This window comes from Amblyomma maculatum, unplaced genomic scaffold (genome assembly GCF_055883805.1).
Source record: "Amblyomma maculatum isolate TAMU_Amacu unplaced genomic scaffold, ASM5588380v1 scaffold_13, whole genome shotgun sequence".
Taxonomy (NCBI): domain Eukaryota; kingdom Metazoa; phylum Arthropoda; class Arachnida; order Ixodida; family Ixodidae; genus Amblyomma; species Amblyomma maculatum.
In genome coordinates this window covers 22465162-22490884 of record NW_028146738.1, presented here as the reverse complement: position 1 = coordinate 22490884, position 25723 = coordinate 22465162, and the positions used below count along the sequence as shown (strand labels likewise).

At 53.2% G+C, this 25723-nt stretch overlaps 1 protein-coding gene across 3 annotated transcripts in view; it reads right to left on the bottom strand.

Annotated features, from left to right (window-relative positions):
- Positions 1-25723, bottom strand: part of pan (transcription factor pangolin) — a 215918-nt gene that overhangs the window by 41949 nt on the left and 148246 nt on the right. For all 3 annotated transcript variants that reach the window (XM_084585839.1, XM_084585840.1, XM_084585841.1), the window contains 2 exons: positions 13962-14097; positions 10520-10610 (listed from right to left, as the gene is read on the bottom strand). In XM_084585839.1, coding sequence (XP_084441965.1) covers positions 10520-10610; positions 13962-14097 — 227 coding nt within the window. The remainder of the gene's footprint in view (positions 1-10519; positions 10611-13961; positions 14098-25723) is intronic.

Genomic DNA, 25723 nt, shown 5'->3' with positions numbered 1-25723 from the left:
ACCTATCTCACCTTCGTTGCTCTGATTATTACGGCGAGATTCTTTCCATAGTTTGGATAAGTTCGAAAGCGCCCCCAAAGAATGGTAATTCAGGTTAACAGGAAAGCCACAAATGCTAAAACCTTACGCACGATTCATTTCATTGCCGTTCGGATCTAATGAACGAAGTGGCTCCTGAATATCAAGCAAATGCGCACTGCTCGTTCGAGTGGAGTGAGTTTGAACACCGCTTTCGATGCCCGCCACAGCTTTAGTACGATGTCACAATACGATGTCAAATATACCTGAAGCATGAGCCTTTTTTTTTTTTTTTTTTCTTGTTTCAGCCTGTCTGATGGCTTCCCGCTGCCTGGTGTCGTCACCATGTGACGGAAGACCGGGGGAAGAAAATCGAGGGAAAAGCCTGATAATTCGCGACTCCTACGAGAGACGTAATGACACAATACTTTTGGTTGTGTGCCCTTTCTTTCGGAATGCTTCGCAAAACACTAGTTAACTTGAAAAACAAGGTAAATATTTTCAACTTTTTCTCTAGTTTCGTTTCGGTTTCAACACCCTAAAGTAGAGCGTGTCGTCAGGGAGGAGTTTAACAACGCTGAGCGCATATGTAAGGCGCACAAAACAGCGCTGTAATCGAAGCTTGTTCATTTGCAGTCCTGCCGCCTCTTTGGGTAACCCCAGCGTCTGTATTCCGCCCCCTATGACCTCAACGTTATCTCAACTCTTCTGTGACATATCACAGTCAACGCTGGGAGGTTCAAACCGTACCAACCCAACACGCGATAAAACAAAACAGAAATAAATTATGGAGCCAGCCTACGCTGCAACTGCCATATATATATATATATATATATATATATTATATATATATATATATATATATATATATATATATATATATATATATATATATATATATATATATATATATATATATATATATATATAGCGCGGCCGACATTTTGGTGCCGCTACTCCGGTCTTGTACATGCTACAGAAAAAAAAAAAAAAAATGGGGAAGGGGGAGACAGACACTTACGCGCCCCGCCTTTAAGCGTTGACGCGACAATGTTAGTGGCTCCCGTCTGCTGGTCCTCTTTCGCGTACACCAACTCCGCTATTCGCTAATCTTTACTGCTTTGAGTTCAGTCAATCTGCAATGCTACTGATACAGCGGTCAACTGAATCGTCTAAAAAAAAAAAAATTACAAGGGTTCAACGCTGCTGAACCAAATATTGAGCGAAAGCATTGGTTGCGGGTGACCGAGCATACTCCTCTTTTTCTTCTTCCTCAGCCCACATATAAAGCCCCGCTTTAACCAACCCATATAAACGTGTCTTAGTGGCCTATAGGGGTAACGTGAATGCCAGGGACCTAGCAGGCTGATTCTGACATAACCGTCCCATGTAAAACGAGAAACCCAAGTTGGCAGCTCCTGCCAGCTCGTGTGTCACGTGGGGTGTGACGTCACAGCGTCACGTGGGTAAGACGTAACTGCGGCCCGGTCACGCGAAGGCTTGAAAGTGCGAGCAGTATTGCTTTCGCAATAAAAGTACCTGAAAGTAATCGATTACTACCGCGTTACTGTCGTTCCAACTTTACTGCCACAACGATTAGCTGGGGCCAGAATGTATCAGAACTATATGCGGATTGCTGGACATTCTGTTACACGCTCACTTTGAATAGTTGTATTTCGAAGCCAGTAATTTCCCCGCGTTTCTTCGCGGAAAGATGCACCGAACACCCGTCATATGCGCTGGAGGGAAGAGCAACGCGTGAACGCCTCGCATTAGCTAAAAATGCTTCGATGCCACGTGTCTCAGTGCTATGAACTGCGGCCAGTGCGCTAACTCGGGAAGGAGCTTGCAATGAAAAGTTTCGTCAAACGCGATTCTTTTGCTACTGCTTTCCACTCTATAGACAGTAATGTCAACTTTATTATTTCTTTCACGTCTCACCGCCAAGTCGTACCGACGACTCGCACTCACCGGCGGAAATCTATTAATGATATCTGGCTGCATGGGACGGAGGCACAACCGTGAGTGCGCCACGCTTAATCATATTTAGAAGATACTCTCAAATTGCTTCAATTAACGTTCCTTCCCCATATCAGCGAATACTAACGACACGAATAGTAGTACAGGCACCGGGTTAAAAATTTTGTTCCTTGCTACTGGAATTGCAGGGCAAGTTCACTGCGCGCGCGCGTGTGTGCGTGTGCGTGTGCGTGTGTGTGTGTGCGTGTGCGTGTGCGTGCGTGTGTGTGTGTGTGTGTGTGTGTGTGTGTGTGTGTGCATGGGCCTTTCCGTGCTCCATTTTTTATTGCTGTTCTTTTGTTAAGCGCTTCTACAACAGAAAAAAATCCCCAGACGCCTAAATTTAATCTAGTAAGGCAAGGTTAAAATACATACACAGCACGTGTATGTACATTTTCGTCCTCATCTTTCCTACGCTGTTCCTTTTTTTTTTTTTTTTTTTTACTGTAAAAAAAAAATCCCCGCATGGTGAACAGAATTTTACATCTGATACTACAAAACACACTAGTTGTAGTGCTGGTTTCAATGGAATCCTTGCTTCGCGCGCCGTCTCTTCATATTCTGCGCGAAAGTTGCCCAGTTGGGTGTGGAGGGAGTTAACTTACGAACTCACCTCACACGACGAGGGGATTCCAACAAAACGGACGCGTGATATTTCTCGGGGTCCCGCCGCGCCGGAGCAGTGGTTAAGATGCGGAGTATCCGGGTTCGAACCCGACTGCCGGCGGCTGCTTTCGATGGAGGCGAAAAGGAGAGGCTTCCGTGTGCTGTGCGATGTCAGTGCACGTTAGAGATCCCCAGGTGGTCTAAATTACTCCCTAGTCCTCCCTACGGACACTCCTTTCTCTCTTCCCACTTTCAGTCCCCCCCCCCCCCTTTCTTACGACGCGATTCAGGTGTCCTCGGGAAAATGTGTGACAGATACTGCGCATTTCTCTTCCTGTGAACCAATTATACATTTCTCTGCATGGGCACTCCTGGAAGAAATGGCGGTAAGCTGTGGGCCTGCCGTGGCCCAACATGGTGGCGGGCGATATGTTTCGCCGAAGCTGGTCCACTGTCGTCGTTGTGTCACGAGGAAACATCCCCGCTCTAGCAGAAGTGTTCGCAAAGTTTACACTCCTAAAGTTACACTGTTGGTTACAACTTGTTTTCAAAAATTTAAAAAAAAAAGAAAGGCTGGTCACCAGTAACCGATTACCGTAAAATGTATCATTTATTATGCGGTGCATAATTTCCCATTATATGACCTACTGGGTGTCCTGTAGCCGCCGACATTATACTTTCAAGTAATTAAGTTCTCGCGGTCAAAGAAGTGGGCACTTCCGTGTCAGCTCACAGATGTGTTCTCGTGAAGTTTTGGGGGCGGTGAGGGTTCAAAACGGGGGTGCAAGTTTCCATCACACCCTTCCGAAAGTAGCCGCCTTCCTTCCAACTCGACCATGCCATCCGGTCTCGTGACGTCACAGAACCCGCCGACCAATCGCATGTCCGGGGGAATGAGCGCCATGCACCCCCGACCTATCAGTGGCCGGTTGCATCACCTGCCAGAGGCAGGTTCATGACTTTCGACGCTTGAAACAGTCGACACCGACGGACATATTTTTTTTTTTTTTTCCCGACATGGGATTACTAGCGCTCTCGCATTTTCTCTTTTTCTGAGAAATTATTGTTGGCTCGTGGCACTCTCTCGCTCGGATCCACCTGCAACGGCGACGCTCTAAAAGCAAAAACCATTGTGTGTTGGCCTTCTTCCCCACTTTCTTTAAGGCAGCAAAAGGAAAACTGGAGCCGGCTTTGTCAAGCGCCTCTTTCTCTCAGCGCAGCAATGTGCCTCTCCTCCACGCTGGTAGGCTTATACGTGTCTGCGCATTTGGGCAAGGAAAGCGGAACGCAAAGTGTACGGTGTGCGAGGAGACGGTTAATAATAATAATAATTGAAGTGAGAATTAGATCGAGAGAACGCGAAAAAGCGCAGTCCCATGTCATAAACCAGGAAATAACACGCGTATTGCCGTGGCGCACACACGGTCGGCCACACGAGCACTAATAATGCCCGTAGAGCACCACGCGAGCAGCGCAGGCGAAGAGGGGGACTTTCTTTTTCTTTTTTTGTTCCTGGTGAAGCTGAAAGGCGTTGCCGAAGAAAACGTTTGCAATGTTAGCAGGCAGTAGCACTATATTGGGCATCGAGGTCCGTCGGCAACGGGTTTCTCAGCATGCTGCCGCATTAGAAGAATGAGGGTGGCTGGCGGTTCTCGCGCCACCCACCGGGCTTCTGGCCGATTTCATTCAGAGTTGAACAGACGGAGTTGCCACCACTGTCAAACAGTGCACCGCGGTAGCGCACAGGTGAGCCGCTGCTGGTGGGAGGCTATGTGGAAAAGCGATGCGACAGGACAATTGCACACTTTAACTCGACTCTAAACTCATCCAATTCCTTCACATAAAAAGAAAAAGGCGCAGCCCTAGAGGCGGAACCTATTGAACACCCTTTGTAGGAGGAGCCGGGTTGCCATAGGCGACGGCACTGGCCACGGCCTTAAAAAGAGGGGAGATGAAAGATGGGGAGCAAGATGCCCCAGGATGCGAAAGTCAAGAGAAGCGAAGCACAGAACTAGACGCGGTCGGAAGCGACAAAAAGCTGACCACTGTCGGTTAGCGACGACTGCACCCTGGCAAAAGGGGACAAGCTGACGCAATAGCAAGCTGTTCATGGAAAGAGCTTGAGACTGCCGACAACTGACAACTCAGCGGCAGCAATACCAGCACATCCACTCAACTGTCGTTGAAGGCTACGGCGAACTTACTGCATGACGTGCCTGAAACGCTAAATACAATCCTGGACATTGCAGAAGCTGTCTAGAGTCAGAGCTCGTCATTTCAGTGGATCTTAATTTTCCGTCTTGGGGCAACGTGCCCACAGCCTCTCAAGCGCAATTACTCAGCAGCTATCTGCTAAGAAGCTGCCGGCGAAATCTCATGACCGTCCTGCCGCGCTTCGTTTGGTGTAGTACACATTTCTTCCGGTGTCAGCTACAGCGGTATCTCAAGTTCGCCTTTAGAGATTTTAAACCTCGATAACTAAGTCCACAACATAGTGAATTTGGTTCCGGGAACGGCGGCGGTGAACATATATGAGATACGCTTTACTGAAAGACGAGGAACACACAGCCAATCACATTACGCCACAGCACCTGCATTCCGCGTCAACCGCCAACCGTCGGCGTGTCTCCATCGGCACTCGCAGAAAAACACTTCAGCGCCGTGTGGACCATTCTTCATTGCTCTCACAAGGCACAGTTCGTGAACACGTTCGATTAAAAAACATACTTATTATTTGTTTGTTTTTTTCAGGTGGCCGCAACTTTTTCAAGTGTCACCTACGCCGCCCCAATGGGACAAATGCCGAACCGTTGCAGCGTTTTCAGACTACCAGCATACAAGGCCTTGGGCACGCAGCGAGAGCGGATTCCCACGCGAAAACGGTCTTAGCACCGAAAGCGCCCGCAACTGAGTTCCGTTTTAGTTCAAGGGCGCAACGACGAGCGCACCCATATGAAAAGACCGCGTTTGCCATGACGAAGCACAGGGGAGAACAGCGTTGTTTCCTCGCCATGACGACGCACTGGGAGAAGGAGGGGGGCATGCGGGCGTCGTGGAGTGCGGAGCCTCCGCGAAAGCAGCGCCTAATCGTTACGAAAGAGAGAGCCGCCTTGGGCACTGCGCAGTCATCACGGCAGGTCCGCAGCGACTCGACGCGCGCCCTCCTGTCGGCAAGGTGCTCCCATTTAGATGCACGGCGTGGAGAGAGAAAGGCACGGGGAGAGGGCAGGGTCCGCTGTACGCGCAGGTGCGGGCTTCGCGAGGCTCGAGAGGGAGGCCGATGCCCGCGCGGTTTCCGATCGCCTCCGGCGAGCGGGGCTTCGTTGCAGCACCGCGACGCTCGCGGAGAAGCGCTCTTCGTCCGCCAATTACCCTAACAAGCCCGCGCGAGTGCCCGGAGTTCATGCATCGCCGCCGCCGGCGCACGCGCACGGGTCGCCGGGTGCTCAGGAATTTCAGGATGCTCCGATCGATACGGCGCTTCGGCAGCCACCGGCGGCAGGGTGTGCTCGCCCAGCTAAATTAGGTGCGTGGAAGGAAATGGAACGGGTTGGAGAGGGAGACGCGTGCACAGCCAGGAAGATAGGCGTCTTCGCCTGGGCCGCTCAAGGAACGAAACTGGCTCGACAAAATCGAGGGGGCGTCGTGCGTAATATAAAGGGACGGACCAGCCGCCAATCTCACGAACCTCCTAAGCCGGTACAAACGCGGCGAGGATCCAAGACGGGCAACAAATGTCTAATAAGGGCAGCCGTGAGAAAGAAAATCGCAGCAGCGTACCGCGGCGCAGGCAGAGACAACACGAAAAAAGACAGCTCTCTCACCCCTCCCAGAGCTGCGGCTTTTTACTAGGGGAGAAGGATGCAAACGAGGCGCGCACAGATGCGAGAGTTGCAAAAGTAAACCTCGGACGCATCGCAAAACACGTTGCCAGGCGCGGCGACGCGGTGCCCCGCTTTCACTGCGCGCGTTTTTCGTCAACGGCAAACGCGGTCGGGGAAACGAGAGGAGGGCCGGCCGCTCGATCGCGGCAAGTGCATTCGTGTTCCCGGGTCGGGAAGAGGAGCCTCCCCGCCACTCGCTTAGGGTTGAGTGCTCGGTGTGCCCGCATAGGATATTCCGCCCGCGGGCAAATTGAACGACAGCGGCTTCGAGTGGATTCCGCCCCTCTCCCGAGCATGCACACTTTTCCCACCGCCGTCTTCCAGGGCTGCCTAGACTTTATATATATACGCGCGCGACATCCCCCTCCAGCCCAGGTCTCTCTTCGGCACTTTCTCTGGCGCACTCCGTGCACGATCTGAGTGGGTGAACAGTTTTTAAGCCTTACGAAAGGAAACAAATGACTGACGTCAAACTCGGCTCGGCCAGTTACGCGTGTAATAAGCGAAATCCTAGCTCCATACAAACGTGGCCCCCAGTCCTTCCGGACAAACCTCTTTACAGCGGCGGTTGTAAAGGAACGCTAGTGTGTCTCGACTACTGGCGGTCGAGGTAAGCGATGACGGTACACGGTATCCGATATGCTGAAACGCTCCACGGTAATCCAAGAGGTCCTGATCCATAATAAAAACTATGCGAACCTGAGAAAGGGATCACTTTAGGACTCCCGTTTTTACTCCTCTAGGAAGGCAAACAAGGCGGCTCTAGTAAGTTTTACACTTTTTTTTTTTTTTTGCTGGAAGTGAGAATTGAATCAGGGCTGAATTAGGTCTAGCAAAGACCAGGGAAAAGCGGCTGACAGCTGTGTCTCCCATGTTTTGCGTCACTCCTAAAGGACATACAGGAACTTTCCCGTTCAGAAGCAATGCACTAATGCACTCACAACGGGTAAGAGCACCGGTACATCTGATTTCCTCGCTTCTCTACACAAGCAGCCAACACAAGAACAAAACGAAGGCGCTAGCGGCTGAAACTGAAACACCCGGTCCTCATTCTATTCTGCCCACGCACACCCTAAAGAAATGACAGGAAAAAAAAAAAAATGCCGCAAACATTTAACGGAACCCGGCTGGCATAACTATGAGACATCGGGAAATGTGAGGCGACCTTACAACACGCGCGTTTTCATTTTTGTTTTTTCTTCGGGGGTTAGAATCGTCGGCTGCTCCAACTGTAAAAACTGCACTCAAGAATGACAAGAGTGTGAGCAATTAAATGCCCAGAGATTACTCCGGTATGAGCGTCACACCCCCAGCAACACTGTCGGAGTACGAGAAACATGCATTCCCCTAACCGGCTTCCGCAGGCGCAGCACAAGTCCCGCTCACGTAAACGACTCGTGTATCTGTTCCGTTACCACCGCCAGCCGCGCTTCGCGTCGGCGCGCTGCATCTCCGCACCACGCCGGTATCTGGGTGATGCGATTTCATTACTTTTGGAAACAGTAGCAACCGAACAAAAGCGAAGGGTGCGCCCCACCGCCAATTAGGGCAGCGCGTTTCCCACGCTACCTAGCACACAGACGCCGCCGACATTACAACTGCGCAGCAACGCCGTCCTTCCGAGGCTGCCGCGACCCTTTCACCGCTCGCGCGCAGACTCCGCCCTCTAAAGGCTGTACGTGGACATGTCTCTCTTTTTAGTGCCCTTCTTTCGACATGCCATTATCTTGGCACCGAATTGAGAGTACTGCGAAGGAAGCGCTCAGAGGACGAAAAGAAAACGGATTCGATTACTGAGAAGTGCACCAGAATCAGAAGTAAGGCAGCGGAAGAGAGCGCCCAACACAGAAATGTTAACCAAGAGACCGGGAAGAGCACTGCGAAGCGGGGAACAAGGAAGGCGGCACAAGAAGAACCCGAAATTGCAAGAACTAACAAAGGCGAAAAGAAGAGAAAGGCGGTCTCGGAGAAGACTCTTGGCGGAGATTAATCGTTAATTCATGCTCCTCCGAGATTCCTCTCCATTTGCAATTCAATCCTCGACCCGTGAGCCCGGCAACCTCCCGGCCCTCGCTTGGTAATTAGGTTTTCTCCCTCGAGGAGCAGGCCTTCGTCTCGGGAATTACAGCGAAAAACGTGAGTGCCTAGCGATGAAGACGAAAGTGTCAAGGGAGAAGAAACGGGGGTGCTGCGCAATCCGCGCACGCCTCGCACGGACTCAGACACCGGAGTTCGTCGGCGGACTTCGGAGCGCCACCATCTCAAATCAGCAGCGCAGCTGCGATGGGCATGCAAGTGTTCCTTCGGCGCATTTCACGCCTCTCACGATTAGTGCGAGCTGGAGAGCAGTTCGCTCGGAATGGCACGGGATAATGAAAACGGGCTCTTTCTTATCGACCTGGGCAATGACGGTGACAAAAAACACCCAGGTTCGCACTTTCTAACGTCGCGGCCCCCACAGTGACGTTACTCGTGCTCTGTGGAAATCGATACGCGTATCTGGGCACTGCCGTTGATGTAGGTGGCGCACTGTCACCCCCGAGTATCAGGCTCGAGATTTACACCCAGAGGCGAAAACGGGCTCTATGCTGTGGGGGCTCCCGTGACCCCCTCCTTCGTTCCCCATTTCTCTCTTTCTGTCCTCTTTTTTTATGCCGACGCCGGTATTCATGCCAGCGCATAAATAGCACGCAGCACTCAGGAGAGAGCCACCTTCTCTCCTCCACTCGCGGCCTCGGCTTTCGAGCGTACGTGGGAAGCTGCCGCGATCGTCTCCGGCACACTGCCCACCGCGCAGCGTTCGCATGGCCGTCTCGCGGCTAACTTCCGCTCGGGGCCGCCGCGATATGAGCCGTACTCGCCGGCGCTGACCATGACGAGGAAGTGGCCGTCAACTTTGCATGGGCGGAATAAGCAGCGCGCGCGCACTACCGGGTATACAAGCTTGATGCGAAATGCTATCGACAAAGATAGGGCTCGAAAGAACGCCTCATGGCAAACAACACCGTCGGCGCAAACTGAAAAGGAGAAGAAAAAGGAAAACGTACATATCCTTTCTAGCACTGTTGCTTCCCCCAAACTACAAGTATTTCGCCCCTAGCGGTCCCTGCACACCAAATAACCCTGCAAAAAGAAACAAAGTGGATTCGTTCTGAAAAACAATTCGAATTTGCGATTTCACATTTCAGAGTGCCAAAGAACATTAAAACCGCGCAAAAATACTACGGCGCGGGCATTTATCGACAGCAAAATTCAGCACTATTCTACGCCCTGACAGTGCAGTCGGTACGACCAATGATATTTGGGGGGGGGGGGGGGGGGGGGGGGGGGGTTGCCATTAGGGTTAGTATTCTGAGCGAGTTTGCTTCCAATAGGCCTCAAACGCCTCGGGGGGGGGGGGGGGGGGGGGGGGCATTTTGCCTGCGCCCTGATAAATACGATGGACAAGCTGCTTGCTTCTAAAACAACGTCAGCAACTGATATACACACGCGAGCATAAACGGAAACTATTCCCATTTCGTTCGCGATTCATTTTTAAAGTCTGCCTTGTCTACTCACGAACAAAAGTTGCATGAATGCAGCATCGCGGAAGAGCTCACTAGAAGGACAGTTTCGCCGACATCGCTTCCCTGATCCAAACCCACATCCCGTAAGCTACTGTTCGTGGCTCTACGTGATATAGCAAGTGCAATAAAGGGTGGTCGTCGTGCGCAGCTCTGCAAGTCTCGCATAGCGGCGTGCGTGAAAAGGAAGGGGACTGCACAACGTATACTATAGGGGCATGGGGTTCCATCATCCAATACTCTCGACATACCACCAGAACGAAGACTACGCTCACGATGATGAGAATGATCAGAGTCAAGTGATGAACATTGCGCCGACAACAGAGTTAGGGCACGAAGGCCTACTTGCTGGGCCCACCGCACAGCACACTCACAAACACACTCGCAACCCCCTCCCCATCGAAGAGCAGGCGGCAGAGCCGTACTCACCAGTGCAGTTGTTGCGCAAACTCCTGGGAAAACACACTATGCGAGTACTGGCCCGGCGAGGTGAGGGGGTACACGGACGGCCTCGGGATACCTGCAAGACACGGAAGAAGAATCACCACACTGACAGACCGCGGGTACAATGACGCATCGTGGTACACTCGGCGTTACTGCATGGACTTAGCTCCCAAAGAAACCAGCTCTCTGCATGACGACACAAAGTGCGAGTCCCAAGGAAACAACCGCCACTCGCGGTGTCTGGAGCGAACAGCCTCCAAACATAGACTCTCCCTAAAGGTCTATTCACACTTGCGACTCGCGAAGGACGCGCGACCAGCAGTCGCATGCGACCAGAGAGCAACCGATGTTCACACTTGCGAATGCGACTTGCGGGTTGCTTTCCACATCGTGTCTGCCTTGACTGTTCACCACATAGAGTAAAGCTAACTTACGTTCATGTCAGCTGAGCCGCTGATTGGTTTAACGGTTTGCGACCAGCAGTCGCGCGAATGGAAATCGAGCAGTGCCCGAACGGCCCGCGGCAGTCGCTTTTCGACCGATGCGACCATTTGCGACTGCGAGTCGCAACTGTGAACGGGCCTTAAGAGATACACGTTCGCCACTGTCATGACATGAACGTTTGCGACGCATGGCAGTGGTGGCAAAATGCAGAGTGATAATGTCCACTGAATAATCCCACGCTGTCGAAATTAACTCGCAGCCACCCGCCTGCCTCCTTTGAGTCGCTCACGACGCACCGAGAACGCGCCTTTATTTTCGCCACGAGGCATTTGCATTCGGCACGTGTTCCCGGCGGTGACGCCGAGCACCGCAGAAATGGCGCCGACGGCGAGCTCAGATGCAGCGGGGGCAAGCGGGCCAAAAATATTTACACTCCGCTCTGGTGGAAAGGAAAGCAGGCGAGCCCGGGTCCGAGAGGAGGCGTGCCGGAAGCGGCCGTTTGCAAGGCCGAACGGCGGCCGCCCCCCAAGGGCCAGAAGGGACCCCGCGGGCCTCCAGCCAAGGCGTAAATATTTGCAGCAGCCAGCCCGGGCGCACTCGCGAGGGGCACACAACAAACGCCGGGGTTCGCGGCAAAACAAGCCAAGCACCGCCGTACAGGCGCCGACCCATGGCGGCGAGGAAAAGAGACGCGGTCGAAAGGAGCCACTCTGCCGGTGTGCGCCTTCCCCTTTTTATTGCGCATATGAAAGCGGGGGACGATGCCCAAGCTGCACAGTTTCTGCCCCCCTCCATGCCCCATGTGCTGATGCCGGAATCTTAAACACGCACCCATCCAGGTACGCCAGCAGACAGCGGAGGACGCAGCAACTTGAAAAAAGACATACACTCGACGAAAGGTGTTTTGGCGAGTGTGCACTGTATGTCGGGTCAGCCAGGCAGGATTCCGTCAAACCTTGGAACAGTGAGTAGAAACAGGTGACAAGCAAGTGATCAGCAGTGGCCGATCAAGGAGCCTGCTCCGTCATTTCAGGTACCCGCTGTCCTCGTTACCTAATTGCACTTAAATGTATGCTGCCATCCGTGTCGCTCTTTCTCGGTGTATCGAAACAAGTCACTGCTGGCGTGTTGGGCGATAGTTCGCCAACCAAACGCGCCGCGCCCTGTTTGCTGCTCACTGCAAGGCGGGGTTTGGGTTGCAACAAATTTTCCGGATCCCTCCTTGCTACGCGAAAATCATTCAAATTCTCGACGCAGGGAGAATGTGGACGTGCTACGATCGCAGAAATGTCACTGGGCCAGCGGCGAACGGCAGACACTGGGGACACTAATCCCAAGATAGGCAGCGCTTCGAGGCACAAGAAAGAGGCAAAACCTCTCCCACTGTAGCGCGGGTAACTAGCTATCCAAAGACAGCCAAATCCCCAGCAGTGTACGCGTTTCCTTCCTTTTCTAGCGAGAGCACGGCTAGGGCCTTCACAGCGACCATGTCTACCGACGTTCCACATGCACACACAAGGGGCCTGCATGTAGACGGACAACGGGAGTCCAGACGAAATCGCCGACGTGCGTCAACCCGTACGCGCGGAATGCTGCAAGAAACTGCACCGACATCCCGTCGGCGCCTCGCCGGCGCAGATCTGTCACTGGGATCAGCAACCGTTCTCCTCGGAGCGGCCTTCCGGGCACAGCCTAGAGACCAGTGCGACGGCAGGCGGCCGGCCATCGCAGATACGTAAGCGACTTTAATGCGCTTATCTTAGAGGAAACCGGACCTCATTGGGTATCCCCCTCCGTTCGCAAGACCGTTATGCCGCGTCTGGAGGGCCCCGCTGCTGCCGCGAGAGACCGCTATCTGCGCGCGCAGCCCCTATCGGGCAGCTCCGCGTGCGCGCCGTTATACAGGCAGTGTCCACCGTTATCGAGCGGCGAGCTCAACTAATGCCTCCCCGCCGACCATAGCGACGGACGGTCTGCCGTGCACAGGCCCGCTTGTTCTCAGGCGCCCAGTTGCGAAAGGACGACAGTCACTGGATCATGACGCCCTCGCAAATGTCCCCAGATACGGGGCAGGTGTGCTGATACGACCGGGCCCAGACATGATCCCGTAGAAGACGCTCGACCGGCCGCCGGAAACTCTGCAGAGTGGGCGCAGCAACCAGCGGCGGCGCCCCCTCTCCCGCTCGGGTTCTTCTTCAAGGCGTAGCAGCGGCTTGCAACCAGTCTTCGAGCAAAGGGCGCGTCCCGCACAGTCTTCTTGCGTGCGGCCGTCCACCGCGGTTACGCGGCGCTCGAAGAATCAAGAAAACCTCCGGAACTAGAGCCCCTTTCCGTATACGGCGCACAACGAAAACACGCCAAGCGAAAAGACGGGCGTCGGTGCCCAATGCGGTTAGCGCGAGCCAACAAGACGCCAAGGGTACCGCGCGGGATCGGATCAGCGGCGGCGAAATCAGATTGCGCGACAGCGGCGAACAGGGCCGCTCGCTTTGCTCCGCATTGCGGCCAAAGTTTCTTCTCGAGCCACGTCGATACGATAACGGGGCCCGACCGAATGCCGCCGCAGCGGAGGAGGGCTTTTGCGCGCCCCTAACGACGTTTTCCCGTTTGCGCCGGCCGAAATAAGACGCCGGATCCTCTTCGATCCCGGCGCCTATTTGGGCTCCTCGCGTTCTGCCTGCCCCCACCGCGGAGTTGGAAAATTACCCCGCCTCGAGCACCGCGCGCGGCAGAAAATTGCATTTCAGCCCCAAAAGATGGAAGAGCGCGCGCACTCGGGGTGCACCCCTTTACCCTAACGCTGTAACCCGGGAGGCAGCGCGAGTCGCCAGCCACGACAACGCGATCGTCTCGACCGGCCCCCGGGCGATCCGACCGCGAAGGGTGCCTGCGACACGGGCTATCCGAAGGAGGTAATATTTCTATGTTCGCACTTTCTCCTGCTGCTGACAAGATGCGCGCGACCAATGAGCAGGCCACTTACCCGTCTTGGGGTCGATATGGACCGGCGGGATGCCCATGTGCGCGGGTGGCGGCTGCGAAAAGGGCTCGTTGTACACCACGAAGTTGAGCGGGGAGCCTGGGTGGTGGGGCGGGGCCACCATCGGCCCCTTGCTCGCCTGCGAACACAAGAAGGCGGGGGTCACAGAGCGTCGCAAAAACCAGCGTACGCAGGCTCTCAACATCGACAGAAAAAAAAAAAAAAATGTTCTCTACAATCACACTGCCGATATGCATCAGCACAATTCGCGCGCGCGCGCGCACACACGCACACACACACGCGCACACACACACACACACACACACACACACACACACACACACACACACACACACACACACACACACACACACACACACACACACACACACACACACACACACACACAGCCTGTAAACAGCGTTCAAAGACGTTAAATTACGAGGTAAAAAAGTGCAAATCAAGCGCTGCAGCCAACAGCCGCATTCTCGCCAAAACAGCGAAATCAAAACCGACGTTAAAAACAGATAAAGAACACAACCGCATCCCTGTCTGTTTGCACCGAATGAGGTGGCGGCCATCTCTGAGGAGCGGCGTATACCTGTATACCTGTACGTATACATACACTAGGTCGAAAGCCCTAGCGCGCATTGTTCATCCACGAGTCGTGCAGTGGAGTGGAAGACTTACAGCATCCCTGAAGCTTCAAATGCACAAAATCGCGAAGATATTTCCAGAGATTGCCAGGGCGTAGCCAAGTACACTGCTCAGTCAACGGCTGCGCCCTGGCCACAGTCACTATGAGTGAAAGCATCAGCTGCTTGCGACACGCGGTGAGCGGGAGCATGCATTGGAAACAAAGTAGCTCACACACAATCAGGCAATTGTAAGCGAATGGCGAATATATACGATGGAGCGTGGGCTCCCCTCATGTAAATGTGTTCTCTACAGTCCCCGTATAACATATCGCAGGGCCACGCTTCATAGGACCCATGGTGGAAAACAGTGCAAGCTCTATGAGATAAACAAGAAAGGGGGGAAGGCACCACACGCGCTAGCTCGCACCTGGAGGTTTAAAGGACCAGATATACCGAATAATTTTTTTCTCTCTTTGGAACAGTGCAAGATAATGGTGCAAATGAGGCATGACGTGGAATTCCCCTACCCAGGCTAAATATTATATAACTGATTGTTATCAGTCAACACGCTCTCGCCAAACCATTTGATAGCATTCCTGGTTAACTAGTTACTAGAGAGACTGCCACGGAAAGGCGGTGGCCCCGGGGTCGAACCGGGGAGCAGGACAAATTTTTTAACTACGAAGTTTCTGAGAAGGCTGTGTAGCCTTCCTTTGTAGCCGTATATGCGTGTGCTTAGGTGTATGTCAATGAGTGATCACTCGCTTATTACAACCTCTTGTGAAGTCAATAAACGCCTGCCCTGTCTCGTGTCTCCAAGCGTTCTGTGCTCATCACTGGCCTTGTCCGAATTTTGCAGACGTGCCTCTTTAAAATACGACGCATAGAAGTCGAGCGAGTGACTGTGCTATTTTATTTTATTTTTAAGGGCCTACCCCCACACAGGGGGATTGTTGCACGTCGAATATCACAAAAAAGGGTACATAATAAATATTAGATTTGGCAGACTATTCAATAATAAGAATTAAAGCAAATCGCTATGCAAAAATAAGAACGGGACACAAAGAAAACTAGAAACTGCAGGCATAGACACCAACTTCACGCACGTAGAAGAGAGAGGGAGAGAGACTTATAGGCAAAATCCCGCGAACTAGCGCGAAGCGCACCTGGGAATACCGAACAGCAAACACAGAAGTCATTTTAAAGGGATGTTAATTTTGCAAAGAAACGGAAAAGGAAGTAGGAGAGGCGGCAGCAATTTGCACTCAGAGTCCCTCCGGTCACGTAGTATCCCTGGGAAAAAAACAAAACAACAACAGCAACAACAACTTTACCTGAATATCTTCAATTCGGCACTTGTTCTCGCGCCCTAATTTATTAGTGCGCTGGGAAAAGTAGCTTGGTCAATGCATGCATTGTGCTTTTTCACTAACCTTTCTGCCATTTAACGCGACATAAAATATAAAGAGGGTGCCTCGAATATTTGCGCCGTTTTTTTTCCCAGTAACGGTCACTCCAATAACTGACGTAAACGAAAAGAGCCATTTCGGAAATTGTAATAATGATCACCGACCGTCTTCGAATGTGCACTAGTTGTTCAATATCTGCTTTCGGATGTGGGTCCCGAGCGGTGCAGTTACAGTCGTTGCCAGAAGCAACCAGGCAGCATAATTTGCTTCTAATCGGTGAAGCACTTCGGTCATCCCTCAAGCTTTGAACGCTTCTAAGGCAAGAAGAAGAGTTGCACACACCTTTGAAGACATTTCGATATTTCTGGAAGCGCAAGTTAAAGGGACATTTAAAGGAAAAACGATGAAGGTGGCTAGTACCGGAAGATTACCAGCTCCCAATCACAAAACCGCTACTCTTACAGAAAACAAAACTCACGAGATATTGCCACCACAGCCCATTCTGGCGAGTGCAAGCGCCATGACGTCCAGTGGATCCAGGAGGCTCACTAATACGCATTACGGTTACATGTCTGGAATGTCGTTTTGGTTTTTGTCATGAAAAGAAGACGAGAGAACAACAGCTTTAATGTTGGAAAAAACCTGCGCTTGGTGGCGCCAGAGGCTGCTAGTTTGGTTTGGTATGTTTCGGTGTGCCGGAGATATCCACTTTGCATGCTCACGTGGTTTCGTTTTTGACTTGTATCGATTTACAAGCGCGGATCAGCAGGAGAAGCCCGAACATGTCATAAATGAAGAGGAGACCGCCCCATTCGGACGACCGTTGGCTTTCCGCCTCGACCGGCGTCTAATTAGACATGCTCCCGACTAGACCCTTACTGTCAAGCAGTATCCCGCAGACCAAACGTATCCGTGGAAGATGGTGACAGCCCGCCTGCCGACTGTTCCGCCTGAGCCCGACAGCCGATCATGTTGGAAGCGTCAACGCGCCGCAGTGTCCAGTGCCTCCGGCATGCTGGAATTGAGCACGGCTTCTATAGGGAACGGTCCTGGACTGTCGCGGCCGCGTCCCAACAAACGGAAAACGCGCAAAAAAAAAAAGGGGGGGGGGGGGGGGGGAACTTACGCTCTGCCTTCAGCGGCGTGACCCGACGGAGTTAGCAGCTGCCATTTGATGCCTCCAATAGCACGTCCCCGTTCGCGTATACATGCTCTAGTTTAATCACTAATCCTTTAATTTGTGGCAGCATTTTCTTGCCCGTACTCATTAGCATGCAGTCGTAGACTACCACATTATGCGAAATGTCACCCGACATAGCTACAAAGCCCCGCTTTTGAGCAAGCAGTACGAACGGTCGGGGGCACTGGAGGGCTCGATGTCAAAGCAGCTCCGCGATGTGCCAGCTAACTCGGCCACGTCACGTGATCTCAAACAACCCGACAACGCCATATGCGCCAGAGGCATGCTCGTTCGCTGCCAACGGCGATGCCGGATTGTCTGGAGAACGGGGAGAAAGAAACGCACCTCCACCGACATTTAGGCGCATGCTTTTTCATTAAGAATGCAAAAGAGTCGACACTCATCCAAGCGGCGTGTTCCTCGTCCTTGGCAAGCAAGAACATATCAATTACTAAGCCAGTCCCCGAGCATCGAAAAATTCGTTCCTGTCCTAGCCCCGCGGGGTGATGACCACTGCGCAGTTTGCTGTCGCCAAGGCCTTGCTCCTCCGCCACGGTGAATTTAGAAACGTCCCGCTACGGCACTGCTTTCCCTCGATGCCAACAACTTATCTGGAGCCCCATCGTAAACTAAAGGTATTCGCTCTTCACTCTATCATTGGTTAACACGAAAACTGAAAAAGTGTAACCAGCGAAGCACTTGGTTTCACTACAAGCGTGGCTGCGAGCATTGCCCCCGTCACACGAGTAATATTTTCTGAGAATATATATATATATATATATATATATATATATATATATATATATATATATATATATATATATATATATATATATATATATATATATATATATATATATATATATATATAGGTTAGAATAAAGTGCGCAACGTCCGCACAACATAAAACTGTTCTGAACCAATGGACTGCGTGCATGCGCCGCTCAAGTTCCAGACCAAATTATGTAAAAAAAAAAAAAAAAAAAAAGACTAAAATTATTATAAAAGGTTATGGTGTCTGGATATGTCCTGCCCACCTTCGAGCGAATGCATATTTTATCCCGTCGGTAGCCTCTCGGGCGCCCACTTACCCGCTGCTCCGTCCCGCGCGCGCCTGCAATTTCATCTCTCAGCGCATCCCCATGTCAGCCTCGAGGTGTACAAATTGTGCCAGCGCGATCAATTTTTTCACACACCCGACCAGATACAAACCCCAAGCCACAATCCCTCGAGTCCCGGCTATGTACGAGAACGGGTCATCGCTTGAAGCGAAATAAGCTAGGAAAAAGCACTCGGGAGATTAAAAAAAAAAAAAAAGAGAGAGAGAGAGAGAGAGAGAGAGAGAGAGAGAGAGAGAGAGAGAGAGAGAGAGAGAGAGAGAGAGAGAGAGAGAGAGAGAAATTCGGCGCCTCGCAAACGCATGCCATCAATCCTCGTACAACGTGGGAATCAGCGCGGGAGTATCAAAGTCCCGCAGGCGTGGAGCACAAAACTGTGGTGGGGCGGCAATCGGAGGAGGCCAGCAGAAACGAACGGCCGATCGCCGATTCACAAGTCAAACAGCGCGCGTTTACTCAGGCCGGGTGAACGCACGGGGGGGGCTCTCCGCGTGCGCAAAGGCGGTTTCTGCCTCGCCGCGCCCTTTCGGCCCTCGCAGACTCGCCAGCACGCGGTAGCGACGCCGCGGGGCCGCGGTGCGCGAACACCCGAGATTCAGAGGCAACCCGGCGCTCAAAACGAGTGGCTCCCTCGCGGCATTTTCATTCTCCGTCAGTGCCTGCCACACCGAAGGTCATAAACCTTGCTTACAAGGCACAGAAACAAACAGTGCGCAGAGAACGCAGCCGCGCACTTTTAACCCGCGAGCACACAAACGCAAAGCGGGGAGAAAACGGGAACGAGCCCGGTGTGTACTCTCCGGTGCGTCCACACCGACGTCTGTTGACCAGCCATTCCAAACAATGCAGCTAAGACGGAGAAAGCACCTCGACGCGCATTCAAAACGGAGCGCTTGCGTCTATCAGCGGCGGACCCGGGCGCGCTGACTGAGTGAAAGCAGTCCGGTAGCACCCAACCGCAGGCAGCAGCCTCCCGCCCCCGGCGACAGAGCCACGAGTAGCGCCGTCAATGGCCGACGAGTACGGGCGCGCGTAACGAGCCCGTGGCGGGGGAAAACAAACGCACTTTTCGGCGGGCAAGGCGCGGACAAAGCCGCACACGGCGAGCAGGTCGCCCGCCGCCTTGTAATCAAGCTGTTGGCGCGGCGCTTCACAGCTAGCCCTCCTCCCCTCAGACGCATTAAGACAGCGGTCTCGCGCCGCCGTCGGCGGATGCTCTAAATACGAATCATTAGGGGTTACTTTGGGAGGGGGGCCAAACGAGAGGCTGCCGCTGCGACCAGTGTCCGGCTGCCGTCAGCGCCTAAACGGCCACGGGGGCGGCACGTTTCCGGAGACCGCGCCCTCGCCCCCATCTTTTTCTTTCTTTTCCTTTTTTCTTTTTTAACGAGAACGACGCCGGCTGGCCGCACCTGACGAGTGCTCGCCTTCCGCCGCGGGCCGAAAACGAGCCTGCAGCCATTCCCGCACGCCACGCGCCAAGGCAGTGGAGCGCTTCGTGGAACGCGCGCAGGAAGCGGCCGGCCGTTTGTGTGGCCCCCCACAGGCATCAGCGGGTCGTCTCGCGCTGCGTGCCGATATCCACTTCATGCGACGTCGTTATAGCCAGTTGGTGCGCGACTCGGAGGCGCTGCTCGCGAACGTCTCGGCATCCCCACGAGACGAAGGTTCTTCGCAGCTTTCGCTGTTTGTTCTCGGGCTCATGGGCTGCGAGGGCCGGCCTCGTGTATACGCCCACCGCGTGTTCCGGCGGCTTTCGGTGACGTCACTTAGTAGCCCATCCCCAAGTGGGTGAGAAAGCCTACCAGTCCTACGGGGCTCTTTTGACACCTCTGGCGTAACGGATGTGCAATGCAATAATTTCCGGGGAAACTCCCGTTCAAGTGCGCGAAGCATTTTCTTCACGCTGGATGAACGAATCCGACTTCAGTCAACCCGTTCGTTGCAGACAGTATCGCCACACTTATAAAGTGAAGCAAACGAGGGAAGTGTTTGGCTACTCCGTAACGTCACAGGCGTTCCAGAGTTCAGTCGTTGCTTATTAAACTCCCTAATGCGACGGCGCTTGGTACGCAACAAGTGTGCGCCGAAAGGGCACGCCTCAGTTTCAGTCACGCTGTCAGGAAGCCCGCTTACTCTGCCGTGCTCTGTTGAGCGAAACTATTGGCACACATCTGACGAAAATCAGGTCGGAGATTCGCCAAACTGCTACGCCCCGAAAGGCTGAAAAAAAAAAAGGAAAAAGAAAGCAGACACGCGATAAACATGCAAACACCCAAAGAGATTCGCATGTTCGCGAGCTAGACAAGAACAGATCACGCACGGTAGGCAAAAGAAACGGGACGAAGGAAGACGTCGCTCCGTTGTTATACGCGTCCGCTTGCTTGCTCAATGCAAATTGCAAATTTGATGAAAAGAAATATACAGACCGCCGCGGATACGCTACGCACCCGCAACTCACCCCGTGACGCAAGCACGCGGTGAGGAAGAATATACAAAACCCGAGATGCGGTGGTAAACGAGTTCGATTAGACCCAGCAGCAAGCGCCCGAGAATAAGCAACAAAAGTCGCACAGCGCTCCACTTAGCAGTGCGTACCGGAAAACCATCCCGACAATGGTTCCCGGTGAGTGCATGCCCCGTGCGACACAATGGACGAAGCACAGACACAGTCGCCGATTCCAAATCTGACCCATAGAGACATGGCACGGGAAAGGTCCCTTGAGAGAAGCAGAAAGGACGCGGGGTTCAGCGTGAGAGAGGGAGAGAGAGAGCGTGCGCAGATGAACACATGCACACACATACGCCAGAACGGATGCAAGCGCGATGACGCCATCAAATGGAAACTGCAGCACGAGAAACGTCAGCAGCTTTTACACGCACCGCAGAGCAGGGGGGACACGCCGCATGCAAACTGGCAACCGCCGAGTAAAAATAGAAAAAACGAGAAAACAGTAAGCGAGAAGCAAGGCCGCTCGCGACGCGTGTATATCCATCAGAGCGCCATTACTGATAGCGGAGAAACTCATCCCTTTGTGACGTCGCGGTCCCCGATCCGCTGAGTCCCGGGAACGTCGCCTTCTTTGTGTCCCTGGACAAGAATGAAAGAGGAGGGAGCCCGATGAAAAGCAGCGCGGATTTCTTCTCTCCGGCCCGAACAATCCAATGAAGCGGGGCGAAACTTTTAATTCCGCCTCCAAAGAAAGGGCAGACACGACATGGCTTCGCGTCGCAACGTTCGCTGCGCGGACGTGGCCCGTTGTAGGGGCACCGTTACAAACACCGGTGATTTCGCCTGGCCCGCGTTTTTTTTTTTTTCTTTTTTCCCTCTCTCGCTCTTCCTCGTGAAGCGTGATCTGGGCGCTGCAGTCTGGTTTCGCGTAGAAAAGAAAAAAAAAATCAACAGAAAAAAAAGCGGAAAGGGGGGGAGAGGAGGAGTAAAACAATGCGCCATAAGTGTTCCCTCTAAATACGAACCCTACCAAAGAAACGCAAACGTATAAGCCGCTCTCGCCTATTACGCGAACGGTCTGAGCCACACTCCTCGCAGGTCCGGGTAGGCATGTAACTGCGGCGGCTCTAGTTCCGCCAAGCCACGCTTCATACCTCCACGCCCCGCTCGCACTGAGGAATGTCTTGCAAATTAAACGGCAACTGGAAATACTTAATTCATTTGCTTCGTAGGTCGATCCGATGCAAGCGAATTTTTTAATTAATTAAGCAATCGATCTTCGCGCGTACAGGAAAAAAAAAGGGAGGGGGGGGGGGGGGGGCAGCGGGAGCTCGTAGACTTTGTACCTGTCATTCGCAAGCAGATGCAAACTACAGTAAGCAACGCTCCATTTATTTATTTTTTTATTGCATTCACGCCCTCAGAAGCGCACCTTCTCACCACTCGCTACTGGCTTGCTTCGTTGTGCGGCCGGATCTATCAGGAGCAGAGGCAGCGCAGTTTCGTAAAAAGGCCTGAGCGAAACAAACGAGCTCAGTTGTCCGCTTGGTTTGGCCATTTTACAACGCCATTTGATTGGGGGGGCAAGTGAGCGTCGCAGAAAGAAAAGCTCAACTTGTTCCGTCCGGACAAAACAACGGGGATAACCCGCAAACCGCGTTACACTACTTTTTTTTTTTTTTTCCGGCCAGGAAAGCAACGGAAAACTTTCAGGCTCCACCATTCCTCCGTGCATCGACAGCGTGCATCCCAAAAACGAACGCACGAAGCTCGCCACGGGCCCCCGTTATGAGCTGCAATACCCACTGCGGACGGCAGATCACGAATTGCACTCGCGTTCACATCTCCGGACGCGCACAGCTCACCCCCGCCAGATCATTTCGACGCTGACAAGCGGCGCTCGCCACGCGGGTCACTGAGAGCAAACAAGTACCGGGCCAAAATGAAAGGGTCATCCGCGTGGAGACCGCGCGGCACAGAAATTCGACCCCCATAAAGGCACTCGATCGATTCCCGCGGAATCAGCGGTCACAGACCTCGGACCCTCCCTTTGTGCGCCTTCCTGCGACTCGGAACGCGCAAAGACCTCGGAAGCAAATCGAGCGGCTCGTTACCCTTCTTTTTTCGGTCGCGGTAATGGCGACGCTGAATCGGGCGAGCCGCCAGCAGGATCAAAAGGAATCCCACACACACGAGCGCGCGCCATCCGAAATCAGCTCGCCCTTTTTTCACCACGCTTGCTCAGTAACGTTCTCGGCAAAGCGATATGGATACCGTGCCCTAATCGCAGTCGCGGGATCCCGGCACGGCGAACCGGCCATCGCGCGCACATCGGTCGATACGAGGGGTAATCGAAAAACGACAAGGTCAAAGGCCACGGCCCGCGTTCTATCTTCCGCCACAAGAACCGAGGCCCAAACGATATCGCTGGGACGGCGAAAATATGGAAACGATTAGGGCGGCAGCTCCGCTATCGCCTCGCAGGGAAAAACGATCTACACTGCGATGATCCAGCCGAACAGAGGCTTCTGCGCTGAAGCGAAGAATGCGGCAATGGCCTCTCGCGGGGCTCCACAAAGAGAGCATCACAGTGGGAAAAAAGGAGACGCGCAAAAAAAAAAAAAAAAAAAATCGAGGCCCCGAAAAAGTTAAAGCAGTGCTGCGAGAGGAATGAGCCCGCGCCGAACATTCCTGATACAAGTCTAGCCACACTGTAAAGGGAATAATAATAATAATAATAATAATAATAATAATAATAATAATAATAATAATAATAATAATAAAATGATTCCGCTAGTCAACAGGCAGAGGCCGGTTAGGGTGCCTGGGCTAGCCCAAGCCAGCGAGGTTAATTTTCTTCTGGGTGAAATGAATGCCAAGGGGCAGGCAGCAGCAGTCGCAACACGATTGCCTGGCGGCTTTCGACATCCCTAACGCTGAGCCGCCGCTGCTCCCGAAGAGCGAACAAGAGCGCAGGGATCCGCAGCCATCTGCGACCTGTCTGAAAAGCGCGCGTGCAGCAGGGGTGTTTCCGCGCGGCCGCCCGTCACGGCCTGCTGAGAGGTGCATTAGCGCGACCGTGGGTGGCGCGCCCAACGCGCGAATCCGTTACGGCGATTCGACGGCGTGCCGATGGCGCCCGACACCCGACACCGGGGTGAGAACGCACTCGGGGCGGGGGCGGGGTCGGCGGCTCGCACCTCGGCGCGCGTTCGCGCAAGCGGCCAAATTGGGCCGCTACCGGAGCACGAGGCTGACTCACGCCAGCCTTCCCCAAAACACGGTCCCTCATCATCATCCTGCCTGGATCAAAACAGTCGACAACAAGAAACCCCCGGTGCGCGAGAGGAGTGATCATCGCGTAACGGCAGAAAGAAAAAAGACAGAAAAGGCAGCGCCGCTGCTTCGACAACTGCACTATTCATCTCATTTAGTGCGCTGATGGATAGGAGAGGAGCGAAAATGCTATTTGCTTAGGCACGCTGGAGGAGGATCGGGGAAAGAGGCGCTTTGATCTCGCCGACCCCCCCGCGCCTCCAGCTACGCCGGGCGTTTCTGGTACGCGGAATCCAGAGCGCGTGGGCACCTGTGTGCCATTATCTGTTGCTTCTCTCGCTGCCAACAGCCACCGCGATTAGCGACAAGCGCCAGCCGCGAGGCGGCGTCCGCAAGCTAAGCCCGGGGCCCGAGCACGCCACAGTTCCGGGTGGCGGCAGGCCGGCTAAAGCACCCTCGGATTGTGTGACTGCATGGGAGTAGTGCGGGGCGCCCACTTCATTATGCAACTGCAATTAGCCGGCTCGAACCTCGGACGAAAAGAGCGCGCGCTGAATAGATTGCAGCGAAATATCAGCAAGCGCGGCGAAGAAGCCGCCTGCCTCTTTCTGAGCGACGCCAATACATGAAGAGAGTGGGCCGGGATTGGAGGGGATGCTTTCGCTTGTTGCCACCTCAAACACCAGATGGCACCAGGTTGGGTGCCAACGACAAGCACTCCGGACGTTCCAGTTTGCCGCCACTGAAAAAAAGAAATATTTGTGCTTCAGAGGAATCTTTCCCGAAATAAGCTATGGCATTTATTACGAACGGGAGGACGAGGAGGAAGGTATAAAGTTTCACTTTGGAGTTCGGGTAAGAAGGAAAGCCCACAACGATTTCTAAAATGAAAATATTCGCGCGCCTGACGGTAGCAAACAAAGGGGCATCTTCAAGTCAATGCAGCGCTTCCGACAAGCGAGAGCTACCTTTCTATGCGGAAGGCAGCAAACCCAATGTACTACTTCCCGAGCCAGGCGAACTACTGCTTTCTTGGTGAGCGCCAAAGAGTGATTCGCAATAATTATTGGCCACTGCACACTCTAAATTCCTTTCTCTGCAGTGACAGCACTGATGGTTCACAGTGAGGTGTGAAGGGACACAGCTGTGGCCTGCGACAGTTTATCACCACTCACGTAACGGGACTACGCGGTATTCTGTGTAGCCAGGGGGTAGCGAGTAGGAAGAAAGTAGCTGCATCAAAGGAGTACACACACAAGGGAAATGAGGGAAGCCGTAGTGGACGGATGTAGATAATTTCTACCACCTGGGGCTCTCTAACGTGCGCTGGCATCGCACAGCACACGGGTGCCTCCATCGAAAAGCGGCCGCCGTGGCCGGGATCAAACGCACGTCCCCGACTTGCTCTGCGTCATTTTTTTTTTTTTTAAAAGCTTACGGGAGCATACCTTCTTCAAAATGCCTTCCGCGACGAATACAAGAATATGGGAAGGGTATTCAGCTTTTCCCAGCCGGTACACACTGCTGTGAAAACCTTTCATGCACAAGGTGCGAGCGCGATTTCTCGAGGGCATCATGAAATGAAAGGTGATCAATACATATTTTCAGAAGTATTGAGAGACTGATTGAAGTCTGAACATCCAGCACGCCCGCTTCCCTTTCCTTTGTACAAAAACTAGCTGTTGGAAGTTA